We start from the raw sequence: 17,549 nt of genomic DNA, 5'->3' as shown, positions 1-17,549 counted from the left end.
ATTGTTATTTAAAATGGACCAGAGTCTTCTCACTCCATTTAAAAGGGCTCCTTTTGAAAGAAAAAAAAACGAATATAGTATGTGTTGTATTCAATTTATTGTAAACGTTGATACGTAGCAAAATGGTGGCATGAACAAAAGATGATGGCATGAGAATCCTGAGACAAAAACAAGAGTATACAAAAACTAATCCGTATATATATTTGTATTGTTTTCAGTTTTAATTACTTTTATTTTCAGTGATTTTGTATTCAGCTTTTAATAAACTATTACGTTTTATTATCTGCGTACAAGAAAAGTCCTGCTCAGACAGGACTGATCAAAAAAAATCAACAGAAATTAAATATTTGTTTTATCGTGCAATATCTCTTCTATCACAAGAGTTTAGTGCCAGTATTAACATTGAGAACAGTCATATTTATACTTTCGTAACACTTATTGAACTCGACTTGAAACAATTTTGCTTAAATATCACCAAAAAATTACAAAAGTTTTTTTAAATCGTGAGTTTCAAAATTCGTCGAAGATATGCCACCAACTCAATCCAACGGGTTCGAAGAACTTCTCATGATGAAAGGCATAGTGTTACCAGCTCGAAGTTTTGTCTGGATAATAACTGTTTTTCTATGTTTCCTTTTCATGTTTACGTTGCCGACTTTTATGCAACAACAAAGCCGTTAGTAATTACATTTTTATTTTAAAAGTTTTCGAAACATTTCTTTGTAAGTTCACTAACAAATTAAGAACAAAAGTCATAACAAAGAAAACATTTTGAATAAATAAAATATTCAGTTTCCGTTTAATCTCTCGGAAAAAAGTCGATCGACGCGGGCAAAATTTTGCTGCAGGATAGTATCGAATATTCCAAATAACAATCAGATATAACAACTCTGCCTAATGGAATTCTCTCAAAAAATGATGTTATTTGAAAAAAAATTGTTTTTGCTATGTTTTCAACACTTCGAAAGTAGTCGTTTCATTTCTCATTAAGTATATCCGAAAAAGTTTTATTCAGGGGTTCGTTTCCCAGATTATTACACAAGCAAACACTTTACGAGTTCGTTTTTCCGGTCCAACTAGCATGAATTTGTACGCATCAAAAGCTCTTTTTTTCAGTATTTTTCTGCTGTTCAAATTCTCATTTTGTCAAGCAATTAAAAAGCATGTGTTTTTTCTTTTCGTTGCGATGAGGTTACAATTCAAGGGTTAATTATGTGGTGTCGCAGTTGTGAAAGCATTATACTTGAAGGTCGTGGGTTCTAATCCCGTTGGCAGCAAATTTTATAGTGTTCAAAGCTTTTTTTCGTTTTTGTTAGCTTTCGAGTCTATTTTGTCGTTTTTTTTGTTTGTCTCTGCAGTAACCTCCACCTGTGACCTAAAAGGAACATACATTACTCCAAGATAGGAAAAAAAGAGATCCAATAAATGCGTTTTTCGGTTCTATTTATTTCCAATCAAATAATTTTCACTTGTGCTTCCCATCAATTACAGACCGATTTCTTCAGTGCTTGATCCAATTTTTTTCAAGCATTTTGTGAATGAATTCAAAAACACATTAAAAAGCAAGGTTCAAATTATTCAGTATGTGGATGACTCTTTTTTGTTTTTTACAGACAAAAACTCAGCTTGTATAAAAATTAACATCGAAAAACAAAAAGATATATATAATTTCAATCGCTCCGAGAACAAGTTCATGCTTAACGAGAACAAAAAATGAGCTTTGGCAAAATCAATACCTTTGTGTTCAGTCTGAAATAAGATAAACAGGAAACAAGATAAAGTTTATTTGGCGTAATAGACAGACAACACATTTTCCAAAAGAAAAATTAAACAAGCAAAATGGTTTCAGGTTATGGTCTTTCTAATTCCTACGGAATAATTTAAAAAGTTTGTCATCTTAAGAAAATTTTGGTCTTGTCCTATTTTAAAGACAAATAGCATACAGTGCTGATTTAAATTATACGGACAAAATTTCTTAAAGTTGAAATTTAAAACGCGTTTTTCTCAAATTGGGTTGAGTTTTGGTGGAAACTTTTGATGACAAAACTTGCTTAAGTTTTTAGCAGAAATAATATGATCTAATTTGTTTTGCAAAAATCAGGCCCAAAATTTTACCCCAAAAATGGGTCATTTTGGCTTTTCTTAGTTAATCAAAAATTACGCCAAAAATACCCAGTCGATCACAGACGTAATCATATCAAAGTGAGCTCCTTACGTAGCCCAACAAACTTTAGGAAAAGTATATTCTGCAAAAAAGTTTGCAAATCATTTAAAAATTGCTTTTAAATAAATAGTTGGTATTTTTTATAGTAAAAACGACCTTTTTTGTTTATCAAACAAAAATAGATTAACTTTTACAATGTTTTGGAGAATATACCCTTCTTAAAATTTGTTGGCCTACGTAAGAAGCTCATTTTGATATAATTGTGTCTGTGATCGACTGGGTATTTTTTGGCGTAAGTTTTGATAAACTAAGAAAAACCAAAATGACCCATTTTTGGGGTAAAATTTTGGGCCCAAAATTCGCAAAAAAAATTACACCATAATAATTCTGCTGAAATCTTAAGCAAGTTTTGTCTTCATAAGTTTTCACCTAAACTCAACCCAATTTGAGAAAAACGCGTTTTAAATTTCAAGTTTAGCTAGTTTTGTCCGGATAATTTAAATCAGCACTGTATGCTATTTGTCTTTAAAATAGGACAAAACCAAAATTTTCTTAAGAAGACAAACTTTTCAAACTATTCCGTAGGAAATAAAAAGACCGTAACCTGAAACCATTTTGCTTGTTTAATTTTTCGTTCGTCCGGTTAATTTAAATCAGCACTGTATTATTTTAGCAGATTGCAACAGAAAAATTCAATCAATTGAAATCTTTATTCAAACTTTTTAGGTGTAGATAAAATTTTAAAAACATGTCGCGCATTTAGCGTTTTTTTTACCAGTTTTCGCAGAAGGTGACAGAATAATTTTTCTCGGTCCGCTTTGTTCTTCAGCTAAACTAAAATTGCAACTAAGCAGTTTGTGACCAGATGTTAAAAACCATATCAAAAATCTTGATGCTCTGAGCTCAAATTTCTTTAGATTTTTTTGCAAAGTTATGATAGTTTCAAACGTTGTCAATTTGATTATTTTGCGATTACTGGTGCGCAAATTTTATCAAGAAAATCATGATGGCGTAGCATGTGCAGAAATTTTCTTTGGCTCAAAAATACTTTTAAATCGAAGAAAAGCAAGCTAACTCGTCTAACTTTTGCCATAATGCAAAACAATTTGTTACTTAACACGTGAAGCAAGTCAAATATTTTGTATGGAATTAGTTGCTTCACAAAAAAACGAGTATTTCAGAAACATTAAGGTGCGTCCGTAAATTTTAGGGTTTTGCGTTGAATCGAGTAGTCTTCTTCGATTTCTACTAGCGCGTACGAGGTAGCTAGTCATGCGATTTAGCCATTTCAAATAGCAAGCAGAAAAGCTGTATGATTTTTTTCTATTGCCTTACCTAAAAGCGAAAAAAATTAACCTTATATTCACACTTCCCATTATTTTTTTAAGTTTTTCAACATGCAATGTGGGTAAAAATAATAATTTTTCTACAGTTTTTTCTCATAGTTTTTATCGATGCTATCTTCAATGACTTAAGGTTAAGACTAATTGCTCCATACGTCCAAAATTTTGCTCAGATCCGAGCAGTCTTGGTCTGCTTGTTTGATTTTATCGCGACCAACCTCCTTGAAACTAATGATACACACGGATTCCTGTTTTTACGTGGACTTTAGCATACGAATCAAAAGGAACATGTTTTTTGATGAGAGCGGAATTAGTTGTCCTCGCAGAGAAAATACTTCAGAAAAACCAGAAACCATCCGTTTTTTCTGAGTTTTGCGCTGAACCAAGTAGTCCTGTTCTTTTAGGGTAAAGCAAACGCGGGTGAAAATAATCCGCGTACTAGTGAACAACTATTAAATTACCATCTTTTTCACTCGTTAGTTTCCATCTTTTTCACTACTATTAAATTACCATCTTTTTCACTTTTACTTATTAATATTTTTCAAAATCTCGCTTGAGAGCTTGACAGTCTTTTCATCAGTACTAACAAAGTAAAACAAGATTGCAGTATATGAAGTAACTAAAGAGCGCAGCGAAAAAACTACAATCAAAACATGTATCTCATTTGCCAAATAGGTATTGAGTATAAAGTGTAAATGAGGTTAGTACTAACTAAGGTTCAACTGGTAATAAGCCTTATTTTACTGACTAGTCATGAGGCGTAGTGACTTGCAGGTGTACCGCTTAGCATGCGCACTTAAAATAGTTACTCAATTTGATGCGGACACGTCAGTTTGTGTTATAGTTGCAAAGGTGAGGAAAAAAAATTCAATTCTAATTACCGTAATAGGCGCATTTTATACGGCAAGCAAGCTAGTAAGCCGGTCCCCTGCCGCATCCAAGTTTAGTCGTAAATAATCGATTATAACGGATTATTATGATGATTTTTTGACAATTATAATTGATTATAATTACCAAAATTAAGTGTTTAAAGGATTTAAAATTGATTATAACCGTGATATTTTCCAATAGATTATCATCTCTTATAATCGATTATAATTGACTATAGTTCTTACAAAAAACCCTTAAAATTTGTCAGTTCAAAACTATATTCGAATTATATCTTATGGGTTATTATTTTTGTGTCAATAAGAAAATCTCTAGAAAAGAGATCCCTTGAACACCTTGGTTCATCTGAACACCAAGTTTAACCAGGAAATCAAAGTTTCATAGAGATCCCTTCATAATAGTGGAAAGGTTCGCGCGGTAAATAAAAAATAAAATCTTCCGATTCAATCATGAAACTAAATCAGTTGGCTGATATTTTGGTGGTTAAAAAAGCTTAAAATAAGCATCACAAAACAACTCCAATGGGAAGAAATGAAAAAAAAAACATTATAAATTTGAGTTGATTGGAAAACTTTAAAAACATTTTTTCAATTTTTCATAGAAAGCAGCGTCCAGAAAAATCATAAAACACGAGCAATTTAGATGCAACTTCGAAAACAAAATGGACAAACAAAAAGGATTATAATAGCACCAAAGAGGACGGACATGGTCTTCTGTTGATGGATGCCTCAAATGCATTCAATGCATTGAACAGGAAAATGGCTCTATGGCATGCTAGAATACTTTGGCCAAGGTGCTCACGATTTCGTTTCAACACATATAGAGGGTTTGCGCCGCTAATTGTTGCAGGAACGACAGAACTTCTTTTCAGTAGTGAAGGCACTACACAGGGTGATCCACTAGCGATGTTATTCTATGGTGTTTCATTGATGCCATTGATTGAATCACTCAAAGACCGAGATAAGTATTTACAAACATGGTATGCAGATGATTTGGGAGCTCTCGGCGCACTAGAAAACCTGGTTGAATGGTTGTCATCTTTGACTGAAAACGGCCCGAAGTTGGCTATTACCCCGAGCCAAGCAAAAGTTATTTGGTTTTTCACCCGAACTTTGTTGAAAAAGCTCGTCAATTGTTTGACAGGTTCGGCATCAGAATAGTTGAAGGTAGAAGATATTTGGGCGGATTTATCGGCTCCGATGAAGGCAAAATTTGATTCACTTCAAAAAAAGGTCCAAGAATGGTTGGATTGTCTTGGCGAGTTGTCCAAAGTCGCAGAAAAAGAACCTCTAGCTGCTTTTGTTGGATTAACAAGATCACTGCAATGCGAATGGAATTTTGTCCAGAGAGTAGTCAAAGATACGTCGCAGTTGTTTGCCCCTCTCGAGAAGATGTTGGAGAAAAACTTTTTGCCAAGCTTACTAGGAACTTCTAGTTTCACACACTCAGTTCGTGTTTTGTATTCACTTCCTGTCAAAAGAGGGGGACTAGGTGTGCGAAATCCAATAGAAGGTGCCGAACTAGCATTTTCCACTTCACGTGAAGCAACCGACTTTCTCGTGAGTTTGATCCTTCTCCAAGATGATTTCGATCAAACTCTACACAAAACAAAGATGAGATAAGCAAGAAAAAACCACGAGGAGAAACAAAATGCTGTGGACAAAGATAAACTCGAGGAATTGCTTGCAGTTTTACCAGCAGATCAGAAACGAGCGATTCGGAGAATAATCGACAACAACTGTTCCTTGTGGCTAACTTTGCTGTCCTTGTGGCTGACAAAGATAATTTTGATTTGTCAGCCACAGAGATCAGAGATGCTCTATGGGTCAGGTACAGAAAACCCCTCAAACAATCTTTCTCGAGATGCGATGGATGTCAACAAGATTTTGACTTACAGCATGCACTTTCTTGCAAGAAGGGCGGACTGGTAACACTAGGACACAACGAAATAAGAGAAGCAGTGGGCGATCTTGCTTCAATTTTGTGGAAATATGTGAAAAGAGAACCTGTCGTAAAAAAATCAGATGTAGAAAATGGAACACCGGCACTAATTGCAGATCTTTCAGCTCGTGGGGTTTGGGATAGACAGTCGGCTGCGTCGTTCGACATCCGTGTTACAGACTCTGACGCTCCGTCTTACCAAAACCGCAATCCCATGAAATTACTGAAAACTGCAGAGATTGAGAAGAAAAATAAGTATGGACCAGCTTGTGAAGAAAAGCACATGTCTTTCACTCCACTTGTTACTTCAATAGATGGTGTTTTGGCATCGGAGTTCACGTTTTTCCTCAAACGACTAGCAGATGGTCTGGCATCAAAATGGGACCGCCCATATTGTCATGTCATGTGCTGGGTGAAATGTAGAATTTCATTCGCTATACTAAGAGCAACCAACATTTACATCAGAGGCACAAGATCCAAATGGCGATCCGTCGGCGTTGAGGACGGTTACACATTTGAAATGGCATTTTAAATATTCACACGCTGTTAACTGGGGCTTTCATCGCGCATAACTGACTCCTATGATATTAGACTTTCGACACCATTTGCATATTTTTTCGAAGAAGATGAGATGTTTGAAGATAAAAACACAGGATGTCAACTGTGAACAAGCAACGAAAAATTTTTCCTTGCACCATTCGAAACCAATTTATTTTGATTTAAAAAAATTTCTTACCATTATAATGGATTTTTGTGCAAAACTAACGAACTAAGAAAATCTCTGAAAGAGAGATCTCTTGAACGCTTAGGTTCATCTGAACACAAAGTCTTACCTCGAAACAAAAGTTTCCTAGAGATCCTCTGATATTAGTGGAAAGACTCCCGCATAAGATGAAAAATAAGTCTTCCGAATCAATCATGAGACTTAATCAATTTGTTGATGTTTTGGTGGTTAAAAATACTTTAAAATGCATTAAAAAAACAAATCTAATGAGAAAGAAATAAAAAAAACAACCTTATAAATTTGAATGGATAGAAAAGTTTTAAAAATATTTTTCTCAGTTTTCATAGGAATCAACGTCTACAAAACGCATAAAATATAAGCAATTTAAAGACAACTTCGAAGACAAAATGAACAAAAAAAGGGATTATAATCAACTATAATTGACAATAATTGTATCGAAAAATGGACGAATAATTAATCGATTATAATCGATTATAATGGATTATAATTAATTAAAATTTGATCTTAAAAAGGGAGATTAAAATCGATTATTAATTGCGTAAAATTGATTGTTTCTCAATTTTAGAAAGACTGGTACTAAAATGGTAATATAATTGACTATTAACGCTTGAAACTGGATAGGGTTATATTACCTTTTGAGTAACACTAATGGCATCTTATTCACTAGAAGGTAAGCTCGCCCAACTCTGTTCGCGCTGCAAATCAGCTTTTTTTGAAATTCCGTTGTCTAACCCGAGCTCAATCTAGGCATTATAGACTGTTTCGGTGATCCAAATTTTCTCTGATATTCATTAATGAGACTGTTTGTATCAGGGCAAAGTCCTGAATGTTCCCACAGCCCTTTAACTTATCTTGAAATGTTTTTAGTAAAATAAGTATTGGTAAAACATCGAATTGTAGGCCGATTTTGTAGTGCGGGACTATAAAACAAGTAATTTCGACAGAATTATTGTGGGCTAGGCTACTATGGCGGTGGTCAGACTTGGCTGCCCGCATGCAGATCGAAAGATCGATTCACAGAAAAACCAGAATGTTGTAGAAGTGGTCTGAACAAAAAAAAACCCGAACACATAAATTCCTGGCTTTTTAAAAAAAAAATTCTCACGCGTACAGCCGAGCCTGCATACCACTATAGTAGCCTATCATGATTCCGTCGAAACTGCTTGTTCCCGCTTTGACAAATATGGAGTAAGATCGATTTTAGCATGAAAGTAAGATGATTAAATTTAGATAGATTTTAGTATGAAAAAAAAACAAAGATTATATGAAAAAGATAAAGATTGATTTGGATCGATTCAAAATCAATTTAAACCCATCTTAAATCCCAGCTACAAAAACTGATTTAAATCGATTTTAAATCGAATAAATCCATTTTTTCCAGTCTTATTTGTTTTTTTTAAGGGGAATGAAACAGATTTAAAACGATTTAAATCAATTTTTTAAATTCAATTTTGTTCAATTTAAAATTTTTATAGCATTAGTTCCTTGCCTATCATTTTTCATTTCAAATCCTTTTTGTATTGTAGCATAAAAAAGACCAAAATATAAAATTATATGATTTCCTTGCAGATATTGAATTCAAAAACTGATCCATATTGACCTTTTTCTTAACTAGTTTCATCATCATCAGTTGCTCAAAATCGGATTTTTATTCATGAATTTATATGATTTACTTGCATATTGAGATCAAAAATTATTCTGATCCTTTTTTCTTTGTTTCTTAGATTTTTGCCAATACTCTGATTTAGTCAAACATTTTTTTAAATTCTATAACAGCTGGCAAATGAGTTTTTATTTAAAAAATCGAGAAAATTTTTTTTGCCGTGTTAGCAAAAAATTGATTTTAGTGAGTCTGAAAACCCATCTTGATTGATTTAAATTGAAGTTTGGACTTTTAAATCGGTCCAAAGTTTTCAAAAAAACTCGATTTAAAATGGATTTAAATGAGATTCCGATAGATTTTACTGAGTCGGAAAATCCATCCAAATCAAATTAAATCAATTTCTTAGACGCTTTTTCAAAAAAACATCCATTTAAATAGATTTAAAATCCATTTAATTTCTTAAAATATACATTGTTAATCAATTTGGATTGATTTAAAATCAATTTAAATCAATCCGAAACCATTCAGTGCGGTTTTTATTATCCTGCATTACAAAATTGTCCTACAATTCATGGTTTTGCCAATATTCAATCATGCATACACACTCCTGCATAGACACTCATTAAATTGTATGTTTCATAATTGTTGTACTGATTACCACGGAGCGATTTATTCATGAATTTTAAAATCTTTTTGCTCCTAAATAACTACGAAAAAGTAAGCGAAAACATGCGAACCTGATAAAATTTGGCTGAAACACAACAAAAATTTTGTGATGAAAAGCCGTGCTAAAATTTTCCATTCGCGGATAACAATCAGCAGAAGTCAAAACTTTTGAATCAAAAACTGCGTTACTGTCGAAAAACGCAGATGCTGCAGAATTGGAATTTGAGCTTTTTTGAGAAAAAAATTGAAGGATTTCACACTTTTTTGAAATTTTTTGGGCCCTAAAATAATAAAAATACTTTTTCAACTGAAACTTTATTCTATCCAGATCCCTGCAGGGTACTATAATTTAATGCGTGGCAAGTGAATTAATGCGTGGTCATTTGAGGCGTGAAAAGTAAATGTGATCAGTATAGATTAATTGTTACATATTTGTCACATTACTGCATTGTGAAAATAGTTTCTCAAAATCCATTTATTTCCATTCAAGAATGGGTTTCTTTTGACACCTTTTCTCCACTCAAACGTATTCTGGTCTCAGTAGAAATGTTGTTGAAATCGGTGGGTCTTCAGTTTTTTCCTAGGAATTAAATCATCCGATTCTAATTTAGGTTCCCGGGTTAGGCTGTTCCATAATTTTGCACCCGCAAATGTGAAATATCTCTTTCCATATTTTGAACGTGCCATAGGTAGACGTATATTAGCATTCCATCGGTGATGTGCAATACGTTGCCGTATCTTAGTCGTAATTCCATCATAATACTCTGCTTTATCATTATAAGGTATTTTGTGGAGAAGAACTAGAGACTTGAATTTAATACGCTGACAAACTATGTTTATGAAGTAGAATAATTGATGAGGTCTGCGGATGTGCCAGAAACACATAATATCGCGCCAGCATTTTGAATTCTTGGTAGTTTCTGGATCAATTTTTCGAACAAATTCAAATTACGGTAGCCCAGGCGTGATAAAAGCAGATTTTTAACGAAAACAACACGAGTATTTAAGCCCAGGTAGTGGCTAACACTGTATAATTTGCACAAGACGAAGTAACTTGTCTTTGTTAACTTGTTAATGTGCGTAGCAGCATTCCAGTTCATATCACCCCTAAAGTTTTTAGTTCGTTTACAACACTCACTTCGTTTGAATAAACAAAGAAAGTTCCCAATTCCATTTTCAAGCTAGATTTGACCAGAGAAAAAATCACAATTTTGTCAGAGTTCACCACCAAGCCAAGTTTCTTGTAACAACCGCGTACATTAGTTATAACGAATGAAATTTCTCTTTGACCATGGCATGATCATTGTCTTTGAGGTTTGCAGCAACATAAAATAAGGTATCATCCGCGTGCGATTGATAGAAAGCATCGAGATTCAAACAGATATCTCCAAGAGGTAAAACATAAAAGCAAAATAAGAGGGATCCTAGGTTCGGCCTTTGAGGAACACCATGCTCAACAAAATGCTCAATATAAACCTACTGAATGAACACATATGCTCAATGAACACCATGCTCAAGGTAAACCTTCTGTCGCCGATTACTGAGTTACGGTCTAAACCAATTCAGTGTGTTATTAGAAAGTCCAATATAATTCTGCATGATTCTGAGTAATCAATCAAACTAAAGTGTAGCAAAGGCAGTTGACAAGTCTAGGCCGATCAAAATCAGGTATTGATTTGAGTCCAAAAAATTACAAGTATCTTTTGACGTTTCTAATATTTATGTTTCCGTTGAAACACCCGTTCTATATGCAGACTGACTATCATCCATGAGATCGAAGTTAGTTACATGTTCTACTATTTGCGTGTGTATAAGTTGTTCAAAGAACTTAGAAAGAAACACAAGGTTAGATACTGGTCGGTACAAGGCAAGCAGTTCAGGATCTAGGTTTTCTTTTTTAAATGTCGGAATTATAACGGTTTCATTACGATCATTCGGAAAAACTCCTGTTTCAATACACGTATTTAACATATTAACAAAATGAGGCCCTTATAAACTCTTTTGATAAATTTTTGAAGATAACTGTTCGAAATAAATCATGAGGAGGGGTCGCATGTGATATTGATAAAACAGTCGGATGTAAATCTTCAAGTTTAATTGGACTGAAACTTCCCATTAAAATTTGAGTTGAAGTCGTATATAATTCATCAACATTTTTCATACTTAGGGTTTCAGTACATAATACGTTGATTTTGCTGAAAGTGTTTTCTTTTCTTATTCACAAAGCAACTTCTCATTTTCCGATCATACTCTTTGTATTCAACAAAACTGACTTTATGTTTTCGATAAACTTTTTCCATTTTCCAATTCCAAAATGTTAAAGAGTTGAAAGGAGGTGGAGACAAATAATCTCAAGCTGAGTGTTTTTTAGCATCGCAAATTTCTGCCATATATGGATTGAATTATGTCAAACCAAACGACGATTTTCCACCCTTGCCTTCGCCCAAAACTGCAGTGATAACTAAAAGCACACTTACAGACGAACATTGCAAAAAAGTGATAGAATTGCCGAAGTTCACAGTAGCCAACTCCGAAACAAACCAGGCCTTCTTCATGGAAACATCCGGCAAATCTTATCTGGACTCACGGCAATCCTGTTCCGTTGAATCGGCAGCTTTAAAATCAGAACTTATATCGAAAGTCTTGTTCAAATCACCCACTTTGGATCTCTCAAAGAGTGACAGCTTGTGCGAACTGTACTACAATTACGACAACGTGGAGTTCTACACGACTGATCTTGGGGAGTTACTGCGTGGAACGTCGGCAGAGGGTCTCGAGGAGCGAGTGGCGAGAGTTGTGGAGCACAGAACAGTGCACTACAGTGACATTGCAAGGATGGCTGCGGGGTACAAATATGGAGGCACGTATCTAGATCTAGATGTCATCGTGCTGAGGAGTTTAAAACACTTGAAGGATTATATTGTGATTGAGAATGGAAAACCTGCATTGTGAGTTTCGTAGAATATTTTTTGGGGCTGTGTTTTCACGAAGTATGTTTTTCTTTTGTTTCATCGCAAAAATATGTTCATCATTTTCTCAAAAAGATCCTCATTAGAAGAAATTTGTGAAAAAATCACATAACTCGATAACCCTCAATACAGCACAGCACTTGTTGGTTGAGATCTAAATACTATATCTTGAAACTTCTCTGAGTTGGCAAATGTTATCTCGACAATAGGCAGCGAGCTAAAATTGCAGATTAGGTCTCAAGAACTCTCATTTACACCCATTAACTTTTCGATCGAAATACGGAAACACATCTCCATCTCTACTCTTTTAAAATTGTTCTACCTTATTTAAAAAATGTGTTTTCAGGTTAATGTCCCACTCAGACAGCCCATGCAACATCCCTGAAAAGAGTCAGAGAGGCCGGAAGATCAACCCAGGCCAGTTCCACTTCACAGCCGGACACCAGTTCCCATGGGCGGTATTGGAGGATGTGAACAGAACCTACGACGCCCAGAGGAACGACCGAGGCCAAACTGGTCCCCGAATCAGCTCCAGAGTGGCCAAGAAGATGTATCACATAAGAGAACTTCTCAACACGCAATTAACATTCTCGGAAGGTATTTGCTAAGCCACAGTTAATGAAATGTTTCCTGAAAAAATACTAATAAAAAATCAGTTTACCAAAATTGGATGTTTTTTGGAACTAAATTATCAAAATAGGACAAAACATGTAGTTAGATAAATGCAAACAAGACAGCTCGTATCAGGGCGAAGCCCTGAATGTTCCGACTGCCTTTTAAGGTTTATGAAGCAGTAATAAAATAAATATCATTAAAAAATTAAATGTGAAAAAAAATGAAAATTTTTTTTTTCTAAAATTTGAAATTTTTTCCATGAAAATCATCCCCCCACACGCCATATAAACTACAATAGAATAGATTTAGCTCCTTGTAACAAATCAATTAAGGCAAATAAGCTTCTTTCAACCAATTTGGAACGATTTCTAAGACGGATTAAATCTCCGCTTACGCGTTAATAGCGCGAAACATATCGCGCGTTAATTGTCCCAAATTAGCCAAAATGGTAATCTTTAAACCCTCATAACTTTACGAAAAATGATAACAGGTAAAAAATCGTTTCAAATTTAAGCTCAGGACAACAATACTTTTGAATGATATAAAAAAATTCCGTCAAAAATGGCTAGTTAAAAAGTCGAAATTTGTCTGAAGAAAAAAAACCCACCCCGAGCACAAATTTTCCGTTACTTTCGTATCGAAAGTCGGAACAACAAGACTGCTCGTATCAGGTCGGAGCCCTGAATGTCCCTACTGCCTTTTAAGGTTTTTGGAGCAGTAATAACTTGAATATCATTAACAAACAAAAATGAAAATTTATTTTTTTTCTATAATTTGAAATTTTTTCTATAAAAATCATCCCCCCACACGCCATATAAAATACAAAAAAATAGATTTCGCTCCTTGTGACAAATCAATTATGGCAAATAAGCTTGCCGGAATCCCCCATAAGCGAAGGACCGAATGCGCGAAAACAAAAATCAGCCAATCAGATTTCAGTATGTCTAGTTAAAGTCGAAATTTGTCTGAAGAAAAAAAACACACCCCGAGCACAAATATTCCATTACTTTCGTATCGAAAACGGGAATTAAAACATTACACAAAAAGGTCATTTCGAAATTACTTGGGAATCAAATTTAAAGGGGACGAGTGTTGAAGAAAAGAGAGCTTACAACTCGCGTCAAAAGAAAAGACAATCCGCAGCAAAATACAGACGGCACAAAAAGCAACTCTCAGCAAAAGACAACTATCTCTAATCTCATTGATTAGCAAAATAAGCAAGGCCGCTCGTACCAAGTCGGCGAAGCCCTGAATGTTCCAACTGCCAATAATTTTTCTTGTTCAAAAATGCTGAACTTAAAAAATGGCAGAAATTGCTATGTCAAGATTTACCAATCGTCAATATTCCCTCTTGGCATTTTTTTCTATCCTATTATTCCCTGTATCATTACGAGCGGCCAAACTGTGTACTTTGTGAAATGTAGGCGGATTCCGAAACAAAGGCGCTCTCTTTGTTTTTTTTTATCTTCGTTTTCTTTAATATTTCCGAATAAGTTTAAACTTGTATAAAGATAACTCTTTCTGAATTCCAGAGACATAAACACACCAAATTGTACGCCCAACAAGTCCACAGTTTGGCTTCGTAATGATTTTTTTTATAAATTATAAACGTTTCCATTAATTATTTAATTATGTATCGATAAGATCAGTAGCTTGCCTTGGGGTTTTTCTTATGATGGGGGCCGAGTGATCGAAACTTTTAAGCCAATCGTTATACGTTCCTGATTGCTGAAAGATATTTTGCTAAACTCGATAACTAATTAGCAGAAATTTTTTTAGGAGTACAGCTAAGGTTTGCTGTACAATTTGTGCAGCTATCGAATAAATATTATGTTTAGTTTCCTTTCCATTGCGTCATATTTATGGAAAGAATTGAAAGATCAACTGTCTGCTTTTTTAGTCGGTCACTCTTAGTCTTAATGGCCGGGATTTATTAGCTTTAATTGATATTTCTGCTAATTTTTAGATTTTGAATACTCAACAAGACTAATCGTATCAAGGCGAAGCCCTGAATGTTCCGACTGCCTTTTAAGGTTTATGGAGCAGCAATAAGATAAAAAAAAATTAAACGTAATAAAATAAAATTAATTTTTTTTTCTTCTAAAATTTGAAATTTTTTATGAAAATCATCCCTCCAGACGCCATATAAAGTACAAATGATAGATTTTGCTCCTTGTAACAAATCAATTATGGCAAATAAGCTTCTTTCAACCAATTTGGAACAATTTCTAGGACGGATTAAATCTCCGCTTACGCGTTAATAGCTCGAAATAAATCGCGCGTTAATTGTCCCAAATTGGCTAAAATGGCAACCTTTAAAACCCCATAACTTCACGGAAAATGACCACAGGTAAAATATCTTTTCAAATTTGAGCTCAGGACAACAATATTTTTTGAATGATATAAAAAAGTTCCATCAAAAATGGCTAGTTAAAAAGTCGAAATTTGTCTGAAGAAAAAAAACCCACCCGAGCACAATTATTCCGTTGTTTTCGTATCGAAAGTCGGAACAATTATAATTGACTGGAAGTAGCTTTCCATTTTTTGGTAACCCATCATAAAAGACGATACGACTTGCTTGAATCCAATTGAAACATTTTTGTTAACAAAATTATACAAGACTGCTCGTATCGGGGCGAAGCCTTTTAAGGTTTATGGGGCGGTAATAACATTAAGAAATTATATGTAGTGAAATAATATGAAATTTTTTTTCTAAAGTTTGATTTTTTTAATGAAAATCATTCCACCACACGCCATATAAAGTACAAAAGGATAGAGTTGGCTCCTTGTAACAAATCAATTATTACAAATAAGCTTCTTTCAACCAATTTGGAACGATTTGTAAGACATATTAAACCTCTACTTACGAGCTAACAGTGCGAAATATATCGCGCGTTAAATGTCCCAAATTGGCCAAAATGGCAATCTTTAAACCCCCATAACTTTACGAAAAACGATCACGGGTGAATTTTTTTTTCAAGTTTAAGCTCAGGACAACAATACCTTTCGAATGATATTTAAAAAAATTCCGTCAAAAATGGCTGATGAAAAAGTCGAATTTTGTCTGAAGAAAAAAAAACCCGAGCACAAATATTCCGTTACTTTCGTAAAAGTCGGAACAATAATCGTTTGACCATTAGAAGCAAAAAAAGGAGAATTGCAGTGAAAAGAATGCTTCGAAAGCAGAATGCATCCAAGAGCAAGACCAAACTGAATAGCTAAATCACCCACAGCGAGGTTTCATGATAATAATCAATCATAATCGGTTTGATCTCTTAATTGAGACCACGTAATTATTTATATATTTTATAATCCAATGTTTTTTTGAAAAATCATATCAATTAATGCCCAGTTAAAATCCATTGTAATGGATTATAAGGGATTATAATCTCCACAAAACTTGTCCAAAATTTCTGCGAAATTTGCAGCTTTTTCTGCGTTACTCACAGCCTACTCGGTTTCAAAATATTTTTTGCTTATTTTTACAGTTATTATAATTAAGTGGTAAGTGAAGTGGTGGGGAAGCGGATGGTAAAGGAGGTTAAGAGAAAGAAGTAAGAAAGGTGGGAGTTAGTGTACAAACTTAGGGGGTCGTGGAGGTAATTCGAAAAAAAAACAAGAAGAAAATATGCAATTTTTTGCTGTAGCCAATTTTAAATCTCAATTTAGCGATTTCAAAGTTTAAGGTTTTGAAGTTTTGGAAAATGTAGGCTTTTTCTCATATGAATCTATTATATTCTTTTATTTTACTATATAATATAGCATAATTATAATCCATTATAATCCATCCTACTCTAATATAATCAATTATAATGGAATAAATTTATTTCTATTTATTGTTCCGACTTTTGTAACGAAAGTAACGGAATACTTGTGCTCGGGGTGGGGTTTTTTCAGACAAATTTTGACTTTTTAACGAGCCATTTTTGACGGGGATTTTTAATATCATTCAAAAGGTATTGTTGTCCTGAGTATAAATTTGAAAAGATATTTCACCTGTGATCATTTTTCGTAAAGTTGTTTGGGTTTAAAGATTACCATTTTTGCCAAATTGGGACAATTAACGCGCGATATATTTCGCACTATTATTGCGTGGGCGGAGATTTACACTGTCTTAGAAGTCGTTCCGAACTGGTTGAAAGAAGCTTATTTGCCGTAAATGATTTGTTACTAGGAGCAAAATTTATCACTTTGTACTTTATATGGCATGTTGGGGGATAAATTTCACAAAAAAATCTCAAATTAAAAAGAATTCATTTTTTGTTACTTTTAATTTTTCCATATTATTACTGCTCTATCGACCTTAAGAGGCGGTCAGAACATTCAGGGCTTCGCCTTGATACGAGCAGTCTTGTTCCAGTTTGGTGCGCTCATCTAATAGAATCAATTTTCAATGTTTCTACTTAATGTTTTCACTACACTGCTCAAAACTAAATTTCGATGTTCGACATGAAAAATCATAGCTGCGCGTTGTAATAAGTGGAGAAAAAAAAGAAAAGTGTTTTGTTTCAATGTGTTTTTTCCTTTATCAGTACCAATCAGGCGTCAATTTTTCTTTTGACAGGCATTAAGAACTTTTCAATCATTCCCGACTTCACGTACATGGCGGCTTCCT

The 17,549-nt window shown here is 34.1% G+C and overlaps 2 protein-coding genes across 3 annotated transcripts in view; one reads left to right on the top strand and one right to left on the bottom strand.

Moving 5' to 3' along the window:
* The window catches only part of LOC134841515 (leucine-rich repeats and immunoglobulin-like domains protein 2), a 441,437-nt gene that overhangs the window by 167,651 nt on the left and 256,237 nt on the right, over positions 1-17,549 (bottom strand). The window lies entirely within an intron of this gene.
* LOC134842297 (alpha-1,4-N-acetylglucosaminyltransferase-like) overlaps positions 259-17,549 on the top strand; it is a 17,852-nt gene continuing 561 nt past the window's right edge. Inside the window, exons 1-4 of one of the 2 annotated variants that reach the window (XM_063858567.1) lie at positions 259-676; positions 11,722-12,298; positions 12,666-12,916; positions 17,499-17,549. In XM_063858567.1, the coding sequence (XP_063714637.1) occupies positions 529-676; positions 11,722-12,298; positions 12,666-12,916; positions 17,499-17,549 (1,027 nt within the window). In that variant the 5' untranslated portion in view covers positions 259-528. Of the gene's footprint in view, positions 677-4,268; positions 4,360-11,721; positions 12,299-12,665; positions 12,917-17,498 lie in introns of those variants that run through there. The other variant, XM_063858568.1, reaches the window with a different exon arrangement.

This window comes from Symsagittifera roscoffensis, chromosome 3, assembly GCF_963678635.1.
Source record: "Symsagittifera roscoffensis chromosome 3, txSymRosc1.1, whole genome shotgun sequence".
Lineage (NCBI taxonomy): Eukaryota > Metazoa > Xenacoelomorpha > Acoela > Convolutidae > Symsagittifera > Symsagittifera roscoffensis.
The sequence above is the reverse complement of the archived record's forward strand: the minus strand, read 5'-3'. Positions and strand labels throughout refer to the sequence as shown.